General features: G+C 44.9%; 1 protein-coding gene and 1 long non-coding RNA gene across 8 annotated transcripts; one reads left to right on the top strand and one right to left on the bottom strand.

Annotated features, from left to right (window-relative positions):
* Positions 1–830: 830 nt before the first annotated feature.
* On the bottom strand, positions 831–21,280 carry LOC101083586 (L-threonine 3-dehydrogenase, mitochondrial). 4 transcript variants are annotated; one of them, XM_045055657.1, is made up of 9 exons: positions 21,141–21,280; positions 9,931–10,129; positions 7,842–7,884; positions 7,472–7,542; positions 5,571–5,720; positions 5,306–5,478; positions 4,374–4,464; positions 1,917–2,279; positions 831–1,341 (listed from the first exon to the last, which is right to left on the bottom strand). In XM_045055657.1, the coding sequence occupies exons 2-9, from the start codon at positions 10,112–10,114 to the stop codon at positions 1,202–1,204; spliced, it is 1,215 nt and encodes a 404-aa protein (XP_044911592.1). In that variant the 5' UTR covers positions 10,115–10,129; positions 21,141–21,280; the 3' UTR covers positions 831–1,201. The 4 variants fall into 4 exon arrangements, with proteins under 4 accessions (XP_044911592.1, XP_044911593.1, XP_019684235.1 ...); XM_045055658.1 differs by having other exon boundaries at positions 1,917–2,186; XM_019828676.2 differs by lacking the exon at positions 21,141–21,280 and adding an exon at positions 20,819–20,956.
* Positions 8,712–24,375, top strand: LOC109498882. 4 transcript variants are annotated; one of them, XR_006596566.1, is made up of 7 exons: positions 8,714–8,992; positions 19,811–19,989; positions 20,828–20,995; positions 21,191–21,374; positions 22,083–22,168; positions 22,590–22,693; positions 23,692–24,018. It is a non-coding gene; the product is annotated as an uncharacterized LOC109498882 (long non-coding RNA). The 4 variants fall into 4 exon arrangements; XR_002155865.2 differs by lacking the exon at positions 23,692–24,018 and adding an exon at positions 24,319–24,375 and having other exon boundaries at positions 8,712–8,992; positions 20,828–21,374; XR_002155867.2 differs by having other exon boundaries at positions 8,713–8,992; positions 20,828–21,374.
* The last annotated feature ends 1,456 nt before the right edge of the window (positions 24,376–25,831 follow it).

Raw genomic sequence — 25,831 nt, 5'->3', positions numbered from 1 at the left:
GGAAAAAAGTCAACCTGTATATATTTACATAGGAATTGCTTCAGAGGGTATAGAGCAGGTCTTCTGAAAGCTCAGCCTAAGTGTGTAACAAAAAGGCTATCACAAGAAAAGTTCTCTTTAGAAAATAGTGTTTGGACCTGGTCCAGCAGGCCATAGCTGGAATAGAATAACCAGTGGCCTTTCGAAATTCCCACCCCCATTTGTTGAGTCATCTGAAGGGATGGGGCCCAGAAACCTGAACATTGAGAGAAGCTCCTCGGGGAGATTGACAAGGCCAGGTGAGAGAACTACAGTCCTGGTAATCAACACTTAGCTCACGACCGGGAAGGTAATCCAAGTAGGAGGTGCTACCCATTATTAGTTAGATCATCTTTGATACTCCTAATGTCCTACAGATATGTCTTTTTACAGAAAAATAAATGAGAAGTGATAATTGTTGAAGAAGTATTAAAATCTCACGTATATTATGAACATGAATATGTCAAACATTTTTAAAGTCCTGATGGGATAGTAAAGTATACTTACAAATTAGGAGATCATCTTGGATAGTCTTTAAAATGTAATCTTTGGGGGGCGCCTGGGTGGCTCAGTCGGTTGAGCGTCCGACTTCGGCTCAGGTCACGATCTCGCAGTCCGTGAGTTCGAGCCCCGCGTCGGGCTCTGGGCTGATGGCTCAGAGCCTGGAGCCTGCTTCCGATTCTGTGTCTCCCTCTCTCTCTGCCCCTCCCCCGTTCATGCTCTGTCTCTCTCTGTCTCAAAAATAAATAAACTTTAAAAAAAAAAAATGTAATCTTTGGTCTCTAGTCAAGAGAATAATGGAGTCTTAGGAGTGATACGAAAATTAAATTTAATTAAAGACAAACATCACATACTTCCACCTTCCCCAAAATGGTCATTCATCTTAATTAACCTAAATGGAAACTATTATGACTTAAGCCTTCATTCTGTGATATGCGTGTTTGGGCAAGTTTAGGCAAACAGCAAAGATTGAGAACTCCTACCACCAAACCTATAGCACTTTGAAAATGCAAAAGCCAACTTGATTCTCCAATCTGGCAATTCAATATGAGCTGCCAAAATTTCCTCCAATTAGTCCTTGCACTCCTGATAATCGAGGTTCCTTGGGGTATATAACCTTGGGGTCATTATGGTTTTCCCTTGACAGCTGTCCAGGATACAGGAGTCCTCCCTTATGATTCTCTCAGTTAGCTTGGGCAACTCTGGTATCAGAGCCATGGAAGTTCAACATCGTCGTCACCAGCTCTGGAAGATCAAAGTCATGTTTCCACCCCCAGTCTTTCCGAGCATTGCTGTCATCAAAATTCATCGGCCAGCTATCCGCTAGGAAAAGACATGGAACAGAAACTTAAGTTACTCAGGCTCTAGATTTGCAAAAAGGTCTAGAACATTTTATATGAAGGTCTCCTGTACAAGGTACACCAAGGAAATTCACTTTTTGAAATTCTTCCTTTGAGCAGACCAGAGTGGCCATCATGTGCATTCACAGCCACCTTCTCTTAACATGCCTCCTGTGAGACACTGTGAATTGTGACACACTATGAAAATGTGACACGAAGTTGTAAGGTAGGAATCTTATACTCAAACAGTGCTCAAGGGCCACAGTGGCAGAGTCCCAGCATTGGAAACCCCAGGGATATTTTCTTACGCTGTCTGCTTGTTTTACATCTAAACTATAAAATGGCAAAATGCTGATAAGCTGTTTACTTGGAACAGAACTATTCCACCCCTTTTAGGTAGGATTTCCCCAAACTGTAGCAACTGTTGGCTCAATAGCAGCTCCTTCTGCAGAAAGTGTCAGGCCCTCCTTATCCGCCACCCTTTGTGTCCTCAGGGGACTCTCAGCCCAGACTGAAGCTTAACTTTGGTTGTCATGGGGTTTGCAACAATGTACCAACCTATGGCCTGTCGAACAGAATCCACATTGTACGTGATCTGGAATTCTGGTATGTGCTTGAGAAGCTCCTGGGCCAGGTCCTCAGGGGTGAAACTCATGGCATTGACATTGTAGGTCCTCATGGACAGGGACTCTGCCGGGGCCTCCATGACTTCCAGGGTGGCCCTGAGGCAGTCATCAATATACATCATTGGGAGTCGCGTGCTGGATTTCAGGTTGCACTCAAATTTGCCATTCTTTACAGCATCGTGGAAGATCTGGACTGCATAGTCTGAAAGAGAATCCTGTCTGTGGGTCTTCTTAAAAACCTCTTGCATTAGGGCAGTGGTTCTCAGAAGCCTTAGTCTCAGAACTTCTTTATGCTCTTTTTTAAAAAAAAAAAAAATTTTTTAACGTTTATTTATTTTTGAGAGAGAGAGAGTGCAAGCAGGGGAAGGGCAGAGAGACAGGGAGACACAGAATCCGAAGCAGGCTCCAGGCTCCAAGCTGTGGGCACAGAGTCTGACACGGAGCTCAAACCTCTGGACTGCGAGATCACGACCTGAGCTGAAGTCGGAGGCTCAACTGACTGAGCCACCCAGGTGCCCCTGAGCATCCAACTCTTAAAAATGTTTTTTTAATGTTTGTATTTATTTTTGAGACAGAGAGAGACAGAGCATGAGCAGGGGAGGGGCAGAGAGAGAGAGAGAGAGAGAGAGAGAGAGAGAGAAAGAGAGAGAGGGAGACACAGAATCCGAAGCAGGCTCCAGGCTCTGAGTGGTCAGCACAGACCCCGATGCGGGGCTTGAACCCACAGACCACGAGATCATGGCCTGAGCCAAAGTTGGACGCTTAACCGACTGAGCCACCCAGGTGCCCCAGAACTTCTTTATGCTCTTAAACAACACTGAGGACCCCCCTCCAGGAGGTCTTATTAGTGGGAGTTACATCAGTACCTACCACACCAGAAATTAACTGAGAATTAAAAAAAATATTACTACATTTTAAAATGACAATAAACCCATCACATGTTCATATATATATGATATTTTATATGAAGAACACATTTTCCAAACAAAAGAAAATTTAGTGAAAAAAATGGCATGTTTTACTCATTTGACAATCTCTCCACTGCTTGGTTTAGAAGGAGACAGCCGGGGTCTGCGGCCTGCTTGTGCGTCCAGGCCACTGGGCCACCACACATCACCCAGCCTTTTAAAAAAGTCCTCCGTGCCCTCATAGAAGGGAGTGAAAAAAGGGCAAACAACATCTTAGTACTGAGATGAAAACAGTTTTGACCTCTGAGACCCCTTGAAAGACCCCAAAGATCCTGAGGGATTCCTAGGAGAGGCACTGTATTAAGGCAAAAGCTTTTTCAAAAGTAACCCAAACCAAAATCTCCTTTAAAATCCCTCAGATTTTGTCAAGATTTATCTTTTATATTGTATCTCAGGACCCCTCACATAGGGGTTACTGAATATAATGCATGCTTGAGTCCAAATTAATTATAATAATACTTAAGCTCCTTTTAAAATGCATCTACTGGGGTGCCTGGGTGGCTCAGTCGGTGAAGCGGCCGACTTCGGCTCGGGTCATGATCTCGCGGTCCGTGAGTTCGAGCCCCGCGTCGGGCTCTGTGCTGACAGCTCGGAGCCTGGAGCCTGTTTCGGATTCTGTGTCTCCCTCTCTCTGACCCTCCCCCGTTCATGCTGTCTCTCTCTGTCTCAAAAATAAATATAAATGTTAAAAAAATAATAATAAATTAAAAATAAATAAATTAATTAAATAAAATGCATCTACTCCTGAAACCAATATTGCACTGTATGCAAAAATTTTTTAAAAATCATAAAAAATAAAATAAAATACGCAATGCATACAGTCCATTTTCTGCATTAAGAAACAAAGCTCTTGGGGCGACTGGGTGGCTCAGTCAGTTAAGCATCCAACTTCGGCTCAGGTCATGATCTCAAGGTCTGTGAGTTCGAGCCCCATATCAAGCTCTGAGCTGTCAGTACTATTTCAGATTCTGTGTCTCCCTCTCTCTCTGCCCCTCTCCTGCTCACACTCTGTCTCTCTATCAAAAATAAATAAACATTAAAAAAATTTTTAAATGGAAAAAAAAAAAAACCACCCCAACACTCTCTGCATGAAGAAACAAAGGCTGCATTAAAAAAAAAAAAAAAAAAAGAGGCTATTTCCTATTTGGTGTCTTCCTACATTGCAGGTGACAAACATGTCCTCACACACAATCTGATTCCAGCACTGTGGGTGGCCAATCCTGAGCTGGATTTGCAGCACCAGCATGAGCTGCCCTTAACAAGTTCAAGTCAAGAGGATTCCGTGAGTTTCTCAGATGCACCTCCCAGAGGGGATGTGGGACATCTGTGAGCACACAGCTAAAAGATGGCCAGTCCCTCACCTCTTCACAGCACTAAGAAAGCCCTTCTCACATGGGACAGAAACAGAAAACAACACTTACCAGTTGTTCCTCCACCAGGCTGGGAGTCCGCAGAGATGATTCCAGGGTATCTCAGGCATCGGAAATCTAATCCATACCGGTAATGATAATACTAGAGAAAAGAGAAAAACTACTTTAAAACCAGTCTTTTCAATCAGATAGAGCAAAGAAAACAAACAAACAAACAAAAAAAAACGCTTTTTTTTGGTGAAAGATCTTTCCATGCAGTTCTATTAAAATATTCCTTAAGGAAAGGAGACTGTAGGATTTCTAAGAGTCACTAATTTTTCTTTAATAAATAATCCTGAGGTTTTTCTCTTCAAAAAATCATCACTCTGGTGACATATTAACACGGTAAATAATAAATCAGCCCGCACTAGGTGCTTCTGACTTTGTTTGGAAGCAAGTCACTGCTCATTGTCCTGAACAATTCTCCACGGGCATGTTCCTGCAAGGCAGCAGTGGAAAGTGCAGGGGGTGGGGGGGGCAGGGGGAGAGGAGAGCAATAACTGATATATCAGCTAAAGGAGCAAACACCAATTGACATTTGCTGTAGAGTTATAAAGACAACGATTATTTAAAAAACTAAAACCCAAAGTCATTTGACGTTCTCTAGAACACAAAGTTTTAAAATCACCTCCAGTAACTGCCAGTACCGGGAGCTTTTTGAAAGACTGGACCAGCACACAGAAGAGAGGCAGCAGTGGAGGAGAGAGTGCCATTTGAGAGGCCTCTAGGGAGGGCTGAGTGTTATCATGTGGCCAAGGGCTGAGGAGTTCTTCTGGAGCTATCAGGACTCGCCACTTGGCAAACACAATCAGTTTAGGAGCACTTCTGGGGGCTGGGAAGGGGCGGGGGCAGGGAAAAGTCACCCCAAGGATGAATCAGCAAGTGTTCGAGGCAAAAACGAACAGAAAAGGCAACACGGAGTTATCTTGCCAAGCAATGCTTACTTCTCCCATGAGCTCCGCATGGACCTTGGACACCCCGTAGATAGTCCTGGGCCTCTGAATACAGATATCGGGAGTTGGATTCCGGGGAGAAGTAGGTCCAAAAGCTCCGATTGTGCTAGGCACAAACAATCGCAAATTGTGCTCTGCTGCAACATCCAGGACGTTATGCAATCCTGAAGCGAACAGACATGGTCACAGTCTGAAAAGTCTCTTCCCGGTGAACTGAAAACACTGGCAAACAGATCATTTGGGGCAAGAAACTTACCAGTGATATTTACGGCTCTGGCCAAGGACACGTTTGCTTCTCCAATGGCACTGAGCAAAGCGCTATAATGAAACAACCAGGTAATGCGGTTGTTTACCACGATCTCCCGAAGATTCTTGTAATCCAGAATGTCAGAATAAATAAATGGGCCTACGAGGAACACAGCAAGACCACAGATGCGCAAGTTTGGGGTTTAAAAAGCTAAGTGAACTTTCTCTTCCTCTCCTGTTGGCTTGTGAATTCCAGTAGGGTCAACTTGGTAACTAAACCACTTGGACAATATGCAGCATTTTTCTTATGAAAAGAGTAACAAACCCCTACCACCCCACAGGTACTAATAGCTAATGCTTACACAAGACCTACGCTTGCCAGGCACTGTCCTACGGGCTTTCTCTCTCTCTAGCTCTCCTACAGTTTTTCAGGGAGATACATTTTATTGAGGAGGAAACTGAGGCACAGAGAAGTAAGAACTAGTCAGGATGAAACAGAGAGCAAGTGGAAGAACTGGGGTCACAACCAGGCAGCCGGTTCCAGAGTTGGTGCCATTAATACTACCCGACATGCACACAGTGATTTCACTCTGTTGAAAAGTTACCTATTTTAAAAGGAATATAAAAGTGGAGTTTTGAAAGAATATACAGCTTGGTAGAGAAGAACCATAAGCAGGAGTTCATCATACCCGGTCAGGCTGGAGGAAGAGCCAGTTTCGTTCAGTGGCAACTTCCCCCACTGCCCCCAGGGGCCACATGGTAACACTCAACCCTTCCTAGAGACCCCTTAAATGGCACCCTCTCCTCCATTGCTGCCTCTCTTCTGTGTACTGGTCTAGTCTTTCAGGCTCCCAGTACTGGCAGCTGGTGGAAATAATTTTCAAACTTGGTGTTATGGTAAGTACCGGTAAGCCAAATGCTGACGTGGAGCCACAAAGGACTCGCAGACGTTATAAAAAGGTTTCCAAGGTAGGAGAAAACTTGAGTAGAGGAGTCTGGAGGCCTTGTGTGTATGCACATTAATTTAAGAGCAAGCCTATGCAGAAATAGATTAATTTCTATTAATTTCTATAAAATTTTTAAAGCTCCCTTTCCTCATTAGAGCACTTGATTTTTGTTTATTTTCCCTCTGAGCCAAGAAGTTAACTAAGCACTCAAAAAGGCAGGAATCAAAGTTTTTATTCCAAAAATACTATCCCAGATAACACCCAAAATATTCCAAAACTTTACTTCATGTTCAGAACTCTCCTGTTCTTGTAACACTTGAGCAAACAACAGCATCACTGCAGACATTTCCCAGAACTACTAGGGACAAATGTATGAGATTTTTATTCTATTTTATTTATTTATTCATTTATTATTTTAATGTTTATTTTTGAGAGAGAGAGACAGAGAGAGACATAGAGCATGAGCAGGGGAGGGACAGAGAGAGAGGGAGACACAGAATCTGAAGCAGGCTCCAGGCTCTGAGCTGTCAGCACAGTCCCATGTGGACCTTGGACACCTCATAGATGATCTCAGGTGAGATCATGACCAGAGCCAAAGTTGGATGCTTAACTGACTGAGCCACCCAGGCATCCACAACATAGATTTTTAACAGTGACACAACTCTGCCTCAAAAGTGCTGTCTTCCTTTCTTTTCTTTTCTTTTTTTTTTTTTTAAAGTAGGCTTTACTCCCAGCATGGAGCCCAACACGGTGCTTGAACTCACAACCCTGAGATCAAGACCTGAGCTGAGCTTGAGAGTTGGACACTTAACCAACTGAGCCACTCAGGCACCCCAATAATGCCTTTCTTTTCATCACAAGCCTGGTTATGAGCTGTTGTACACAGTGATTCCATGAACTGCCTCTCTAACTGGAATCTGAAAATCAAGAGCTAAAACAAAAGCAAGACATATTGATCTCTTACCACCGTGGAAGATGTGATCAGGTGGTTTCCTTATGTCAGACAAAATCACATTGTCCTTCCCAAAGCGTTTCCTGAAGGACAAAATCAAAACACATGAGGAGGTACATCTAGGATATAACTGGTCCGATGAAAACACTCTTTCAAACAGGGAAAAGGACCAGCGTGGGAGAGGATGAGCCATGGACCTGTTACAAGTGTATGATGTTAAGAGGCAAAATAAAACATATTCTAAACAGCCAGTTAGCTGGGAAACCTTTAAAATGGTAAGGGGCAAGAAGGAAGAGAAAAATTAAATAATAAAACGGCACCAAAGGCAAGCTGTACATACTGAAGAATTCAGATTTTCAATCTTAGCGTTTTGGGCTCTTACCTCAAAAAGTTAGCAAGCCCCACTCCAAGCTGGCCAAGACCCCCTAGATGAAGAAGAAAAAAGTGGACCTTTAATCCAAATCTAACCGATTAAATTATTCCCAGAACACAATGACACACGATGACTATATGACAATCTCAGCTAATTAGGGAAAGTGCTAGTCTGACCTGACAGAACTAAATTACCTCCTCCAAGCTAAGACAGAGATCAATGCAGGTAACATTAGTTTCAGAGACAAAACTCTTCCCAGCATGTAGTTGTGGGAAAGAAAGCAAGGGTGAACGAAGAGAAAAATCACAAGAAAGCCGGACAACCTCCTAGCTCCCTGGGCCAGGAATTGCCTCTCATTATTTGATGGGCTCTGATGCTTGTGTGCAACAGGTGCCAAGACATTCAAATATAAGGGTTTGAGGTCAGCCTCCAGTGGGATTATCCAGAAGCCCATCCTCCAGCAGAACCGGGCTGACAGGAGAGGGGAAAAAGGGGACAAACCAGGAAGTCATCTGAAAAGGGGGCAAACATCTGTATCGACAAGGAGCTATGAAGAAAATTAAAAATGTATCTTAGAGCTTCCTGATTAGAGGCTTAAAAATGCCACTGACGGGGGCGCCTGGGTGGCTTAGTCTATTGAGCGTCAGACTCTTGATCTTGGCTCGGGTCATGATCTCACGGTTTGTGACTTCAAGCCCTGTGTTGGGTTCTGTGCTGACAGCACAAAGCCTGCTTGGGATTCTCTCTCTCCCTCTCTCTCTGCCCCTCCTCTGCTTGTGCGCATGCTCGCTCACTCTCAAAAGTAAATAAACATTGAAAACAAAATATGCCATTGACAGAAGTGGGAGAGGTTGGGGCTATGGGTACATCTGGGGGAATGTAACTGCAAATTCCATCTGAGAGAAATAAACGAGGTGGGGAGATACAGAAAGTGGGGTTTCCTGTAAGCACTTGTTACCGTGGGACTAGAACCAAGCCCACTAACATCACCACTGGGTTCTAGAAGATGCTCTGTTGGTGGAGGCAGGAAGGAGTAAACCAGAGAAGCAGGTAAACCAGGGAGGACAGTGCAGAGGGGAACTGACTACACCTGAGGTCAGTCTCCAGCAGGAGAAGAGGCAGCGGCAGTGACAGAAACACACACACACAGTGTGAAGAAGGTAGGAAGCCAAGGGAAGACAATCTGGCAGGAAGGAGGAAATAAAGCGTGCCTGTCAAATCAGAGGTGGGCTTGGGGGGGGCTGGAAGGACGCGGAGTGCCCTGTGAAGCCCAGAGCGAGGAGTGTACATCAGGGGCTGGGTGTACACGAGGCCAGGAGCACAGGGTGTGAGTCCGGCGGTGAGATCAACAACATTGTGCGATGTTGGCAACGGGTTCCTCAGGCCCTGACCTGCCTTCTCTGTTGCCCACACACAAACACGCAGCAGCTGCTTGGGACAGGTGACGCCAGGTTCAGGTTGAGGGGTTTGGCCAACAAAAGCTGTGCCTGATGCACAGTCCATGCCCCAGTCCCTGCATATGACCTATCTGTGAGCCCTCGCCCCCCAGGCCATCCCAGCAGCCAAGGACACCGGAGCTCCACAGCAGCTTCTTGGCCCCCAGGTCCCTCTATCCTCCCTTCAGACCATAAAAAATTACAACAAGGAGGGGCACCTGGGTGGCTCAGTTGGTTAAGCATCGGACTCTTGATTTTGGCTCAGGTCATGATCTCACGGTTCGTGGGATTGAGTACCCCATCGTGCACTTCGCTGATAGTAAGTACGTAGCCTGCTTGAGATTCTCTCTCCCTCTTTCTCTTCCCCTCCCCTGCTCGTGCTCTCCCCACCCCCCTTCTCTCAAAATAAACAAACATTAAAAAAAAAAAGATTGTGACAAGAAAATGAAGCACTGGCAACCGTGACAAAATAAGGATTTGGGGTTTGCAAGATTCTGGAGGAAGCCAATAGCAGAACAGGTAGTTTCTGATGAATATGTTAGCTGGTGACATGGCAGACCTTCCAAACACAAAGTCACACAGAGAGCACAGAAAAGAAAATAAGAATCAAGTTTCAAATGTGGAAAAAAGAAACAAAAAACAAGAACAAAAAACACCCCAACCTGTAATTAAGACGCGTGGCTGGTCTGTTCCAGAGAAAGAGGAAGAGCAGAAGTTGGCATCTGCTGGAATTTGCCGAGGGGAGGTGCCCAGAAACCGGGCCAGCGGGGCAGAGGTCCAGCAGCCACAGGCTGGTCTCCCCGGCATCTGGCCCACAACCTGCCGCAGCATCCTGGCGACCGGCATCGCTCTTCAAATACCCTGCAGTAATAAAGGAGCAGAGCTCACTACACAACCTTCTATTCTCCCAACGCGTCCAGACTCAAGCTCTTTAACTGAAATGAACACTAAGATTGTCAGCTCATGACCCAAAAACCGTTCGGAGTCGTGAACTGAACTAAAGAGGCTACCGAGTGGGAAGCCGGTCAAGAGCCTGCCATGAGCTGTGCTCTGTGAAAAGGGCATCAAACACTGTAGGCAAACAAAAGCCGGGCAGAGATTTAGAACTGTCATCGCACAATGGACATCAATGGCATCTAACGGTCACAGTGGAGGTGACCGTATATACAGCCAGAAACACCAAGTCAGTGGATTCCAGTGAAGCCTTCAAATCTTTACAACTGTTACCAGTCTGTCCACGCACCATCACAAGGCACAAACAGGTCCCAGGTTTCATAAGCCAGTGCCCTGTAGATCTTGTGCTAACACTCAGATGTTACCTTTAGAACGAACCAGACTAGAAAAGCAGATGGTTAAGATAAAAAGGCCCTTGGCGATATTTAATGAGCTGTAACTACTTTGTTTACTGCCATCTCCTTAGAAAGGATCATTTAGGAAAGTCATTTTTGGGCCACGTGGGTGGTTCAGTCGGTTAAGCATCTGACTCTTCTCTCAGCTCAGGTCATGATCTCATGGTTCGTGAGTTCCCGCCCTGCGTCGGGCTCTACACGGACAGTGCTGAGCCTGCTCGGGATTCTCAGTCTCTCTCTCCAAAACAGATGAATAAACAACAACAACAACAACAACAAAAAAGCCATCTTCTCCTTTCCTTCCAGATCACGTACATTTTAGTCTCCCTCCCCTTCCTCACCAGTTTTATTGCTTACTGACCATGAAATCAGTTCTGGCCTTAGGAGGCCAAGATGGTCCAATCATACATGGCTTGAGACCAGATCCGCATGCAGGGCTTCCATTTTCCTGATTCCATGCCCTGCACCCAGACAAGCATGTCACAAGGGTAAATCAGGGCTACCCCGCTTGCTCTGCTGGTTCCGACCCTCTAAAGTCAGGCCTACCGCACTCTGCACACGGCCCTGTGGCTTCCACAGTAAGCTTTCCAGCAGAGCTGGGAGATAAAGCTTCAGAGCCAATCCTGCTGGCCTGCCCCTTTACAAAGAGCTGACAAGATCTCCACCACCTTCTGTTTTGCATCATACAAGGAGAAGAGGTAGGTGCCAGTTTTAGATCTGACCTTGGCCAGCTACCACGCTCCGCTCAGCGCCTTGAGGCAGGAACAGTAACACAGCCCTTCAAAGCACGGGGGCCCTTAGTCCCAGCCAACTTTGCCAAACAAGCAGAGGAGAGCCTTCTGCTGGAGCCTCTCTAGCTTGCTGTGGGGGGTGGTCAGGACTGGACAAAAGGCCCCCCCTCCTCTGGACTGCATTACAGGAAAGGCCCAAGCATCTCAGAAAGACCTTTGTTTGGAGAAATCATCCTTTTAGTCATGGTTGTCACCCGACACCAGGTAAGAACAGGATTCTTTTTCTTCTTCTTTTTTTTTTTTTTTTTTTTTTGCGGGGCCGGGTTGGGAGGCAGGGTGGAGTAAATTGTAATTTTTTAAAATTGGAAACCAAACACACAACTTGGAATGGATTCGAGGCAAACTGTGCCATAGCACTTTAAGTGGCTACACAAAATTTAAAAAGCAAGTGGGGCACCTGTGTGGCCCACACAGTGGGTTAAACATCTCTTGATTTCTGCTCAGGTCACGATCCCAGTGTCACAGGATGGAGCCTGGCGTTTGACTCCAGGCTGAGCGTGGAGCCTGCTTAAGATTCTCCCCCGCCTCCTCTTGCTCATTAAAAAAAAACAAAAACAAAAACAAAACACTCTTCAAAAAGTAAGGAGCTATCAAAAAAATGTTTCTAGTATGGGACCAGTAGTGCAAGAAACAGCATGTGAATACCTGGATAATACACCCATTTTGCAATAGTGCAACGCTCAAGTACATATTGCTGACTGTCCATACTCCACACTGAGTCTTGGCTCCTCACTTCTACAACATGCTGACATTTCCTAAAGAAAACTACTTAAAAAAAAGGCATAACCCAGATCTTTCCTCCTTTGACCCACTCCATCTCAGTTTAGGTGTTCAGAAGGGCCTAGATTAATCCAGAGGCAGCCGCATGCCACATGTGACTAGATCAGTTTTCTCAAGGTTTCAGGACCATGACAGTAAGATAAGGGAAGGAAACACGGTGGAATGAAGTCCTAATTGCTATACATGCATATTGTTGGGCAGCAGGGGGAAACCTTTTACAGACAAGTTACCAAAAAAAGGCAAATAACTTGGAACACATTGTGCAGTATCTGCACGTTGCTGTCACTGCGTGTATGAACTCTTCATAGTTGGACTGAATATCTGCTTCCCTGATCGTTTTTTTTTTTTTTAATTTTTTTTAACATTTATTTATTTTTGAGACAGGGAGAGACAGAGCATGAACAGGGGAGGGTCAGAGAGAGGGAGACACAGAATCTGAAACAGGCTCCAGGCTCTGAGCTGTCAGCACAGACCCCGACACGGGGCTCGAACTCACGGACCGCGAGATCATGACCCGAGCCGAAGTCGGCCACTTAACCGACTGAGCCACCCAGGCACCCCTTCCCTGATCGTTTTATCAGCCTACCATCTGCTCACTTTTCCACCAAATTTGTCATCACATGGCCAAGCCCTGCACTCACATAGCCATTGCCATCCTTAACAAACACGCGGACTGCTTCTCCAATTTCTTCTTCACTGTGCCTTTCATTTTTTTTTTTTTTTGCCATCATCGTCAGAAATTCCAGGAGGTCAAGTGTGTCCTTATCATCAGCATCCACTTCACTGATCGTGTCCTGTAACTCTGCTTCTGGGAGAATCTGCCCAAGAGACCCGGTTACAGTTCCCAATGCTTCCGTTGTTATGGTTCCATCACCATCCTTGCCAAATGGTGGAAAAGCTTCTTGGGATTCTGCCGTCTGCTCCTTGGTGCTGCATGCTGGTCTCTGAGATGCCACCACCCAACATGCCCCACTCGGACCCAGATTTCTGGTGCTTAAAGCTGCTTTTTTCAGCAAGTGCCAGGGGGACGGCAAGGAAGCCAAGAAGCAGATAGATTTGGCAGAACATTTAAATATCAAGACAATTCTCCATTCCCCATAGCAAATAATGGATGGCTAGTTGAAAAAAGTGGGTTTCTTTTTTTTAATGTTTATTTTTGAGAGAGAAAGAGAGAGAGAGAGAGAGAGAGAGACCCCAAGTGGGGGAGAGGCAGAGAAAAAGGGATACAAAGAATCCAAAGCAGACTCCAGGCTCTGAGCTGTCAGCACAAAGCCTGACAGGGGGCTCAAACTCACGAACCGCGAGATCATGACCTGAGCCAAAGTTGGACGCTTAACCAACTGAGCCACCCAGGCGCCTCTAGTTTTTTTTCTTTTAAGGTTAAAGAAGGGGTGTCTGGGTGGCTTAGCTGGTTAAGCATCCAACTTCCGCTCAGGTCATGAGCCTGTGGTTCATAAGTCAGAGCCATGGGCGGGGCTCTCTGCTGTCAGCTCTGAGCCAGCTTCGGTTCCTGTCCCCCATTCTCTCTGCCCCTCCCCCCCCTCAAAAATAAACCTTAAAGAAATGAAAATAAAGGTTAAAGAGACTGAAGTCAGGGAAAAAGCAAACCTTGAAGATACAAAAGACTTGCGACTCCATTCATCTCTTTCCCCACAAGGAGAAAGCATGGAGGAGGCTCACATTCTTAAACGAATATAAAGCATTTTAGGTTAACAACGTGGACAATTCATAACTGAGTTGGTTCTTATCTCACTACTACTAACAGCTAACATTTGAAACTCGCACTCCCACTATATGCCACGGGCCAGGGAGTCAACCAGTTAGTTCTTAAACACCAAGCCACAGTACTGTCGCCATCATGGGACCGCTCTGATTAACCATGCATGGGCACTGAAAACAAAACTCCCAACCAACAATAGCAGGTCGCTTTTCCAAGTCAAGATTATCACCTCGCTACTTACGGCCAAGTTCAATTTCATAGTCTTAAGGCAGCAATTCTCAGGTTTTCTGGTCTCAGGACCCCTTTACATTCTTAAAAATTGAAGACGAAAAAGAGCTTTTGTTTATGTGGGTTACATCGGACAACATTTGTTGTGTTAGAAAGCAAAATCGAGACATATTTTTATGAAAATAACCACATTTTTTAAAAAAACCTAGTGAGTTGGGGCGCCTGGGTGGCGCAGTCGGTTAAGCGTCCGACTTCAGCCAGGTCACGATCTCGCGGTCCGTGAGTTCGAGCCCCGCGTTGGGCTCTGGGCTGATGGCTCAGAGCCTGGAGCCTGTTTCCGATTCTGTGTCTCCCTCTCTCTCTGCCCCTCCCCCGTTCATTCTCTGTCTCTCTCTGTCCCAAAAACAAATAAACGTTGAAAAAAAAAAAAAGAAAAAAAAAAAAACCTAGTGAGAAGAGTGCCACCGTTTACATTTTGTACATCTTTGTTGTTTGCCTTAATGGAAAACAGCTGGATTCTCACACATGCTTCTGCACCCCATCTGTGACTTAAACTGAAGTATGTATAAAAAACTCCAGCACACGGCAAAAGAATGGGGAAAGGGAGCAGTGTTTTAAAAGCCTTTTCAGGGGTGCCTGGGTGGCTCAGTCAGTGAAGCATCAGACTCCTGATTTTGGCTCAGGTCACGAGAGTATAGTGAGTTCAAGCCCCACGTTGGGCTGAGCTGGCAGTGCAGGGCCTGCCTGGGATTCTCTCCCTCTCTCTGCCTCTCCCGACTCAGTGCGGTCTCTCTCTCTCAAAATAAATAAATAAATCTTAAAAAAATAAAATAAATAAAAGCCTTTTCAGAGAATTCTGGATACTCATCTTTGCTATCCCAAACTCAACACATGGTAGTTTCTTAAAGGTTACCTGCAAAGTAGAATCTGAAGCCATCAATGCACCCCATTACATTAAAACCCACTGGTCTATCTAGTGCTTTGAATGGATCCTTTACCCCTGAATGATTTTGTAATCTCGTATACTGGTTCAGCAAGTTAAGCAGGGCTTCCAAATGTTAACACACTTCACTATACAATATCAACAAGTCACACTGATCTCATCAGAAAACTTCTAAATACTGGGAAGCTATCAAGCTCGAAGTGGTGGATACAAGTTACTTGGCAATAAACACCATTAGCTGTTTTCTTGAATTGACAAGCTCACTTGGTTCATTTTTTAGAAAATGTATTCCAGAGGCACCTGGGTGGCTCAGTTGATTAAGGGCCCATCTTCGGCTCAGGTCATGATCTCACAGTTTGTGAGTTCAAGCCTCACATTGGGCTCGCTGTCATTGGGGAGCCCACTTCAGATCCTCTGTCCCCCTCTCTCTGCCCTCCTCCCCCGCTTGCACTCACACACTTTTTTTTTTTTTTTTAATGTTTATTTTTGGGAGAGAGAAAGAAAATGTATTCCAACCATCCAAGTATGAATAACCCTAGATTTTCAGTTATTCATTGAAACAAAAATAATTTTCCATTAAAAACAAAGTGGGGGGGGCGGGGAGGGAGGGTGGTTCACCTCACAATTCAATCATTCAGGTGCTTTACCTCAAGTAAGCCGTCCCACCTCGACATAGAACAGGTGCATCCACTTACCACATGGCATCCTAAAAAGATAGGTCCTCCGGGGTCAAGATTTAATAAAGCTTCACATTTTTACTATTATATAAAGGGCATTCTTAAGTAAATCTGGCAAATTTTTCTTTTCTTTTCTATTTTTTTATTGAAAGCCCACGGAGAAGACCATCTACTGGCTGTTTGATGCCACGGCCTCGATTCCTGTAAAGGCACCAGTAGTTTTAGTCAACACTGTTTTTGCCCCAGCAGTGCAAATTCAATGCAGTCGTCCCCAGATAAAGCCTGAAATTTAAAAGTGTTCTTCTACGCTGAATACTTTGGCACCACTTGTATTTGCTGCCAAGCACCTCCTGAAAAGATGCTCTCTGGTGAGCGGTTTGGTGCTGATACCAAAGGAATACAAACAAAATGACAAATCTAGCCAAGGCTGCTAGTTCTTCCATTGATTTGTAAGGTAAAATTCACTTCTGTTAAGATACTAACGCGGACTTCACGTGTGCAGCGAAAGTTTTAATTTGACAAGCTTCTGTATTATTAGAAAGTGACAGTGCTAATGATTCCTTTCAATGCTTTTTCATCCCAACAAGGCTTTATTGTGTTTCTCCAGCCACCGCAATTGGATAACCTAGCCTGCCCGAAGCTTCAATAGCTTTTTCGTTGCTAGTTTGGAAAGCTGTGACAAATCATTTCTGGCTTTTAAAGAGCTCATCATAGCTACATTTAAGCCATTCAATTCATTTTTTTCTTTAGAGGACTCTGCATGGTTGATCTCAGAATAATGCTACTGGTACCATAATATTATTCAAAAAAGGTTCTGCTGCATAAGACATATAATGTAAATTTCTAACATATGTAAAACTGACACAATCTGTCACATTTTTACGTCTTTTTTAGTTCTGTCTACTTCTCTGGAGTAGATTCCTCCCTTCCATTATTCAGACAATTTTGATAGATCATTTCATTTTTTTTTCCCCCAGCTTTTATAGACATGAATGGTACATTTTTGAGTAGAAAAAAATCAAGTTTTCTAATATCTTCCTGTTTAGCCAACAATCTATCCTTATATATAAAAAATATATAAATATCTTTTATTTTAGAATAATTTTATATCATTTAAAAATTTAGAAAAGTTTTCAAATCAAGACTACAAAGCATACTTACTTTTTGTGGGTTTTTTTTCCCATATATGCAAAACTTAGAGATTTCAAAGTAATGACTTAATAAAAGAAAACGAGGTCACAGAGGTGATAGTAGGTATAACTGGATAGCTAGTAAGCATGTAGTACAAGTACTAAAAATAAACTGAGTTTATCTCTGAAAACACATATTTATACTCCAAGCCTACTTACCCTTAGAAAGTTCTAGAAACATGAGATTCTAGAAGACACAAGCACACATTTCATTAGCCATCAGAGGAAAGGCTCATCACAAGTCATGGAGACTCCCACCGTATGCTTGTCAGAGAAAGAATGAAAATGGCGAATAACATCTCAGTCTTCTTTTTAAAACAGTTTGACCTCATAGACCCTAAAATCTGTCTCATACTTTGAGGAGAGCTGCTCTAAAGTAAAATTTGCCTTGCCAACCTAGTTATTAAATGTATAAAGGGAAACCATCAAAGATTCTCTGTCCCTCTTTAAAGATCAGATTATAGTCCATAGACTCTCTCCCAAGCACCTTGTTTACTTTAACTGCAAAGGGATGAAAAAGAAAAAGGTCAACAACAGACTCCTCCCCAGAAATAATGAAGTGCCTCCCGAACCCAGGCCTCTCCAGGGTGGTTACTATACCACTTTTCCCATCTCCTGGCATGTACCCTATCTGCATGAACCACAGAACTCTAAGACAGCAGTGACATCAGGAAAAGAGTGGGGGTGATACAGATAAAGACTCAGAGCTCAAGTGGCTTTGGTCATTGTACAGATATGGCAGGGCTAGTTAAGGAATTAAGGGGAATAATACTGAGGTCTCTAATTTGTGCTACAGTAAGAATGGGCTCCCTGGAGAAGCAGATCAGGTGAGAAGACAAGGAGTTTGGATTTGGACATGTTGGTTTTCGGTGCCAGGAGACAATATGGCTGTCTCTCTCATAAAGTTGTGAGTGCTTATGAGCAGTTCCTAGGAGTACCTGATGTATGTCAGTACTCCCCAAACACTGTGTGGAACAGATAGACCGGAAGGAGAAAACAGGAAATATCAAGGGTTTGTCTACACCACACAAAAAATACAGAATGCCCCTGTTCTCTGAAAAAAATTACTTCAGTTTCTCAGGGGAAAAACTTACTTCACTTGTGATTGCTCTGAAGATAGATAATTCTGTTTCGGGAATATTAAAAGAAACTCTAAATTGAAACACTTCAGTCCAACAAAATAGGCCTTTTCCTTGAGGGTACACCATCAATTTCCCTTCATGTGCTTGTTGCCTTGTGATCTCCTTCGATTCTAGCCCTAATCATTCTTAGCCATGGAGATAGTAACTAAGAACTATTAAGTCATATCTCCAGCACTAATGCATGAAGGTAAAAGTATCCAGCCACTGACAGATGAATGGATAGACAAAATGTGGTATATACACACAACAGTATATTATTCAGCCTTGAAAAAGGAGATCGTGCCACATGCCACAACATGGATAAACCCCCAGAACATGCCAAATGGATGAGTCCGTCACAAAAGGCCAAATACAGTATGACTCCACTCTTACGAGTTCTACAAGGTATCGAAAGTAATGAAGATCACAGAAAAAGGAAGTAGAAAGGTAGTTGCCAAGGAGTGGGGGATAACGGGGAAGGAATATCAGTGTTTAATTAATTGACATATGCTTTCAGTTTTCTGAGATGAAAAAAGTTCTACAGATCTGTTGCACAGTAACATGGATATACTTAATACCACTGAATTGTACATTTAAAAATGGTTAACGTGGTAAATTTTACATTATGCGATTGCAACCACAATTTAAAATAAAATTTAAATTCATTTTTTAAAAAAAATGTTTATAGGGGCGCCTGGGTGGCGCAGTCGGTTAAGCGTCCGACTTCAGCCAGGTCACGATCTCGCGGTCCGGGAGTTCGAGCCCCGCGTCAGGCTCTGGGCTGATGGCTCGGAGCCTGGAGCCTGTTTCCGATTCTGTGTCTCCCTCTCTCTCTGCCCCTCCCCCGTTCATGCTCTGTCTCTCTCTGTCCCAAAAATAAATAAACGTTGAAAAAAAAATTTAAAAAAAAATGTTTATAAACAAGTTGAGAGGGAGCACTGTGTGCAAGCGGGGGAGGGGTAGAGAGAGAATCCCAAACAGGGTCTGGGAGCCTGACACCGGGCTGGATCTCACCAACCCTGAGATCATGACCTGAGCCGAAAGTAAGAGTCCAGCGCTTAACCAACTGAGCCACCCAGGCACCCCTAAATGCCCTTTTAGAAAAAGTTTCCAGCACCAACAAATGGTCTGCACAGACATATGTTGCTGAGGAGCTAGAAAATTTGCCCAGTAGAGATCAATGCTGTCTCCAGAGACCTAACAGTTCAGTTGGTGCCTACCAAACTCCAGTCTCACCCAAACTCCCAAGCCCTTTTCCCACTTAACTCCCCAATTTGTTCTCCTCCCTCTGCTGAAACCTCTTGTGTTCTACCGGCTTCATCTTTTCTCCCAGTCTCAGGTGTCTCCAGGACCCACCGGTTGCTCCCAACCTTCATTCCCTACTCCTCAAAGTGGGGCTTCCTAACCCTGCAATCGGTGAAACTGCTTTCAAGGAAGATGTGCCCTAGCCTAGTGGACGATTACTTTCTTTGCTCCAGTAAACTGCTGACCACGCCCACCTTCACTTCTCCCTCTAAGCCTGTTTTAAGGACCAATAACACTTATAAAACACATGCAAGGCAATCTCTCCTTTCAATCTTCCGGTTGACTAAATAATACTAAATGTGTACTCTTAACAGTACCGACCCAAAGAAAAACCAGGCACCTCATAACTACCGACCATTGATCAAATACCTGCTTTCCTGAACTCTTACTGAACCCTCACGGTAACCCTGAAGCTGACATCTTTTCTCCGTTTGGCAGGATGAATTGACCTGTCCAAGGTCAGGCAAATACTAATCACCAAGAAGGGGTAGGAAACCAGATTCGTTGGGTGTCAAACGCTCCTTCCCACCATCCCTACTCTTCTCCTACAAGAAAAGAGATGCGATCAGGTACCCAAGAAGACGACAAAGAGGAACATCCCTGTGGTCGCGCAGAAGGTACCCTCCACACCCCCCCCCCAAGCCCCCTCCAATGCGGTTCCTCTGCGCCCCTCCCTAGGGGGACACCCGAGCAGCCTAAGGGGTTCAGGACACCGCCAACTCTCTTGCTGTGAGAGCCTGCCTACACGCCTTTGCCAAACTTCAAGTTTCCTCAGTTTTAGAAAGGGGAAAATGATGGGACCACCACACTAGATTACTGAGAGGATTTAATGGAGCAATCTAGTTAGAGCCCTTAGCCACACTGCTAAACGCAAAGACTCCATCAACGAGCTGGTAAAATCTGGATTTACTGTGGGGATGAGCCGAAAGCCAGAAATGGTCTAGAAAAAAATGCCAGAGTTTTAAAAAGCATGAGATACAGAGGGTCTCAGAGGGCAGTCCGGCTCTGAAGAGCGGGTGTCCTCCTCCCATGCACACTTGCCGGGGAGAGGGGACCCAGGAAGACGCGGGGGGTGAGCCGCACACGGGTCTCCCGACCTCAGCCTGGCTCCTGGGGAAAAGGGTGTGGGGTCCCATCCTCCCTGGGAGTTGACCGGGTAAACCGGTTTTACGAGAACAGCCGCGCCTATCTCTATTCCTTGGTGGAAAGTGGAAGGGGTCGGGGGTCGCGTCCGGTCGACCGAGCGGCTCCCAGTCCACCCCCGCCCCCGGGCCTCCGGGCCCGGGCTCCCGGCTCCCAGCTCCGCGGCGACGGCTGGAGACCCGCGCTCACGGCCGGGTCACATCGATCGGAGTCCCAACGGGAGACGGGGAAGGCGGGGGGGCGGTGGTGGATCTGCTCCTGGGTACAGCCGCCGGGGTAGCGTCCGGCCACCTCCGCACTGACCTTCCGAAGGAGCCTCCCAGAAATGCTGAGCTGCGAGAGCCCAAGCTGCAGCAGCACGTGGCCCGAGATCCTAGCGCCGCGAGCAGAAACCCGAGCGCCTTTATCTTCTCTGCGCCCGAACCCGCCCCTCCGCTCACCAATCCCTTTCTTCAGCCCGCGCCCGGGCGGCGGCTCCAGGTCAGCAAGGGGCCGGGGTGCGGGAGGGGTGTGTGCGGAGGGAGGGCTCCCGTTGCCTTGGCAACCCTCCCCCGCCAGTATAGGCCTCCGCCTCCGACCGACCCGGTGGAGAATTAAGCCACTGCGAGGGACGCGCGCGGTGTACCGGGCTTCGGCGGCGGTGCCAGCCTGCCAGCCTTCACGGGGCACCTTCAGGGTGCCGGCAGCTCTGCGAGGGCGTCTCACTACACGGAAATCGGCCCCGCCGTACGCCTGAGAACCGGCTCGGGCTGCTGTTGAGCGGCTCCGCAGGGAACCTGGGGATGAAGGCGGGACGCCGAAGAGGAAGCTGGAAGGATTGGCTCAGGAAATACCCCGGGACCCGGAGACAGGAGACCTGGTATGGGAAGACCCTGAGCGAGTCATTTCATCTTGGTTTCCCACATGGGAAACATCAATGTCAAAGTAGATGGCCCCCAAGGCGACGGACCAGCAGAGTCAGCATCACCTGGGAACTTGTTAGACACGAAAATCCGGGGCCCCATCCCAGACCTGCAGAGTCCTGATCTCTGGGGGCGGGGCCCCGCCAGCTGTGTTTTAACAAGTCCTCCAGGTGATGCTCATGCGCGCTAAAGTTGGAGAAGCTCTGGTCTCAGGCCCCAGTTCTCAGACTTCGCTGCCTGTTAGAATCACCTGGGAGTTTTTGACTCTCCCAATAACCAGACGGTACTCTGAATCAAATGAATAAGAATCTCGTTTGTGGGGTTGGGGGAGGAGGAGCCCAGGCTTAAGTATTTTTTAAAAGCTCCTCAAGAGATTCCAATGTGCAGTCAAAGCTGAGACAAAGCAGTGCCCATCCCCCCACCCGGATCTACTGAATCACTGCGTTTTAAAAGATCCCCAAGCGATTCTCACGCACATCAGGATTTTGGAAAACAGCTCTAAGGAAGGTCTCCTCCAACATTAAGAATCTATGACCTCATTAAATAGGTCTAATTTTGTTTTACAGACACTTAGAATGCTCCATTTCTTCAACATTTTTTCATATGACATAATCCTCATTATGTGTTTTCTCTGTTGCACTTGAACTCTAAACTCTTAATTACAGGCTTTTTAACCTCTCAGGAGACTTCAGAGATTATGAAGGGCACCATACCCCCTTCACAGTGGAAAAGGCAAAGACCCTTCCAGAAGGTAAAGACATTTGCTCAAGGCCAAGGGACTAGAATGCTGCCCCCAGGCACTGGGTCCTTTCTAATACATCGTATCATATCACGAGGTTTTGTTTTTTGTTTTTGTTGTTTGGTTTTGTTTGTTTGTTTTCCTCAAACCTTGTGATGGCATCAGAGAGCCGGAGCTTGCTTTGAGTGGGGTTGGAGGTGGGGAAGTTGCTGAGTGGAGCAACCCACTGACTTTGCTGCTGATCGGGATCCGGGATGGGGTAGGGGAGAGAGAGGCGTGGCTTAAGCCTTTGTTTCCGAGGACCAGGGCAAGGAGGAGGGTGGATTTACAAGGGACTGAAAGCTGCGTGGTTTCTGGCTACCTACCATCAATTTCCTCTCTTTCTCACGGAAACAGTCTGGTAGTAACATCATCAGCCCTCTTCCTCTTCCAGCCAAGAGAGAGGCACTTCCAGTGGATTTGAATCCTGGTTGGAGTGGTTAGAGAGGCTGAAAACAGCAGAACCGGCCCCCAGCAACCGAGGTCCCCTCCAAGAAGGTCAGTCCTGCCTGGGGGCCACCGCCTGGGGGCTTCCAGACTCCCAGACGCCTTTCCAGGCTAATTCTCCAGCTTTGCCAAGTCTGTCTTCCTCATATCCTTTGGATTAAGTCATCAGAGCAGGTTTCTGTTACTCCAATTTAGATTCTGATAATACTCAGACTTTCCCTCCATTTTCAGGGTTGAGGTTTTCATTCTCAGATCACAAACCCAAATAATAAAAAATAATATAAATATCCTCTAGTCTATATTGATATAAACAATGAGTAAATAAATGAAGTAGAAGAGACCACTCTTTCTTACAGAAGAATTCCAACTAATAAATGTAGAAGAAATGAGGGATATAGACATTCCCTGTAAGAACACCACAGCAATAGTTGCTGCAGGGAGCAAATTCTTCCTTCCTCTGCATTTTGTTCTATTCAGGCTCTCAATGGATTGGATGATACCAACTCACACTGAGTAGGGCAGTCTACTAAACCCACTTATTCAAATGCTGATCTCATCCGGAAACATCCTCACAGACACCCAGAAATAATATTTAATCATGGCACCAGGGGCACCTGGGTGGCTCAGTCGGTTAAGCATTTGACTTTGGTTCAGGTCATGATCTCGCGGTCCGTGAGTTCAAGCCCCACGTCGGTCTCTGTGTTGACAGCTCAGGGCCTGGAGCCTGCTTCAGATTATGTGTCTCCCTCTCTCTGTCCCTCCCCTGCTCATGCTCTGTCAAAAGTAAAGATTAGAAAAAAAAATTTTTTTAATTTAAGAAATTAAAAAACAAACAAATAAAAAAATCATGGCACCATATGGCCCCATCAAGTTAACATATAACACTAACCATCATATAGTCTCCATAGTTTTGCCTGTTCCAGAATGTCGTTAGCTGAATCATACACTATGTAGCCTTTTCACATTGGCTTCTTTTACATAGTAATATGCATTTAAAGTTTCCTCCGTGTCTTGTCATAATTCTGAATAATATTCATTGCTTTTTTTAGCACTGAAAAAGACTCCAATATCTGGACATACTACAGTTTAACCATTCACCACTCCCTTGTAATCTTGGTTGCTTCCAAGGAATCTTGGTTGCTTCCAAGCTTTCTCAATTGTGAAGAAAACAGCAGTAAATATCCATGTGCAGGTTTTTGTGTGGACGTAAGTTTTCAACTCCTTTGGGTAAATACCCAGGAGAACAACTGCAGGATTGTTTGGTAAGAGTATGTTTAGTTTTGTGAGAAAACTCCCAAACTGTCTTCCAAAGTGGCTGTACCATTTTGCATTGCTACCAGCTAACAATAAAAGTACTTGATACATCTTCACCAGCATTTGGTGTTGCTTTTATTTTTTTTAGTTAATTTTTTTTACTTATTTATTTTTGAGAGACAGAGTGTGAGTGGGGGAGGGGCAGAGAGAGAGAGGGAGACACAGAATCGGAAGCAGGCTCCAGGCTCCCAGCTCCGAGCTGTCAGCACAGAGCCCAACTCGGGGCTCGAACCCACAAACCGTGAGATCATGACCTGAGCCGAAGGTGGTTGCTTAGCTGCCTGAGCCACCCAGGTGCCCCTGGTGTTGTTTTATTTTTTATTATTATTATTTTTTTTAACATGTACTTATTTTTGAGACAGAGAGCATGAACAGAGGAGGGTCAGAGAAAGAGGGAGACACAGAATCTGAAACAGGCTCCAGGCTCTGAGCTGTCAGCACAGAGCCAGACGCGGGGCTCGAACCCACGGACCGCAGATCATGACCTGAGCCGAAGTCGGACGCTTAACCGACTGAGCCACCCAGGCGCCCCTCTGGTGTTGTTTTAGATATTCACTGCACATGTGTGGTGGTATCTTGTTTTAATTTGCAAATCCCTATTGACATGATTTTAAGCATTTTTCTATATATTTGCTTGGCATCAATCTTCTTTGGTGTGATATATGTACAGATCTCTTGTTTGCTTTTAACTGGTTGTACATTTTCTTATTTTTGAGTTTTAAAAGTTTTAAAAAATACTTTTTGAATAACTGTCCATTATCAGATAGGTCTTTTGCAAATAACTCCTCCTTCTCTGTGGTTTGTCTTCTCATTCTCTTAACAATGTCTTTTGCAGAATAGAAGTTTTTGTTTTAATAAGTCCAGTTTACCAATTGTTTCTTTCATGAATTATGCCATTGGTGTTGTAACTAAAAAGTAATCACCATATTTAAGGTCATCTAAGTTTCCTCCTATGTAGGATTTTTATAGTTTTGTTGTTTACATTTAGGTCTATAAACCATTTTGAGTTAATTTTTATGAAAGGTGTAAGGTCTGTGTCTATATTATATATTATATATATTTGTGTGTGTGTGTGTGTGTATGGCATATGGATGTCCAGCTGTTTCAACACAATTTATTGAAGACTCTCCTCTATTGTGTTACCTTTGTACTTCTATGAAAGATCTAGTGCCTATATTTGTATAACTTTCTGGGGTCTCTATTCTGTTCCATTGATTTATTTGTCTATTCATTCTATACTGTCTTGGTTACTGTAGCTTTATAGTAAATCTTGAAGTTGGGTAGCATCAGTCTCCTGATTCTGGCCTTCTCCTTTACTATTACGTTGACTATTCTGCTTCTTTTGCTTCTTCATATAAACTTTAGAATCATTTTGTCAATAACCACATTTTTTTCCTTGGGATTGCATTGAATCTATAGACCATTTTGTGAAGAACTGACATGCTGACAGTATTGAATTTTCCTATCATTAACATGGAAACTAGCTAGTTCTGTGATTTCTTTCATCAGATCTTATAGTTTTCCTCATTGAGATCTTGTACAGATTTTGTAAATATTTCATTTTGGGGGAGGTGTGAATGTAAATGGTATTGTTTTAAATTTCATATTCCACTTGTTCATTGCTGGTATATAGGAAAATTATTGACTTTTGTATATTAACCTTGTATCCTGCAACCTTGCTATAATCACTTATAAGCTCCATTTTTTTGTCAATGCTTCCTGATTTTCTACATAGATTATTATGTCAGCTGCAAAAACAGTTTTATATTTTCCTTTTTTATATGTATACCTTTAATTTCATTTCCTGTCTTATTGAGTTAGCTAGGACTTCCAATATAATGTTGAAAAGCAGTGGTGAGAGGGGACACTTTTGCT

The sequence above is a fragment of the Felis catus genome, chromosome B1 (assembly GCF_018350175.1).
Source record: "Felis catus isolate Fca126 chromosome B1, F.catus_Fca126_mat1.0, whole genome shotgun sequence".
NCBI lineage: Eukaryota > Metazoa > Chordata > Mammalia > Carnivora > Felidae > Felis > Felis catus.
This window is presented reverse-complemented; position numbering and strand designations above follow the sequence as displayed.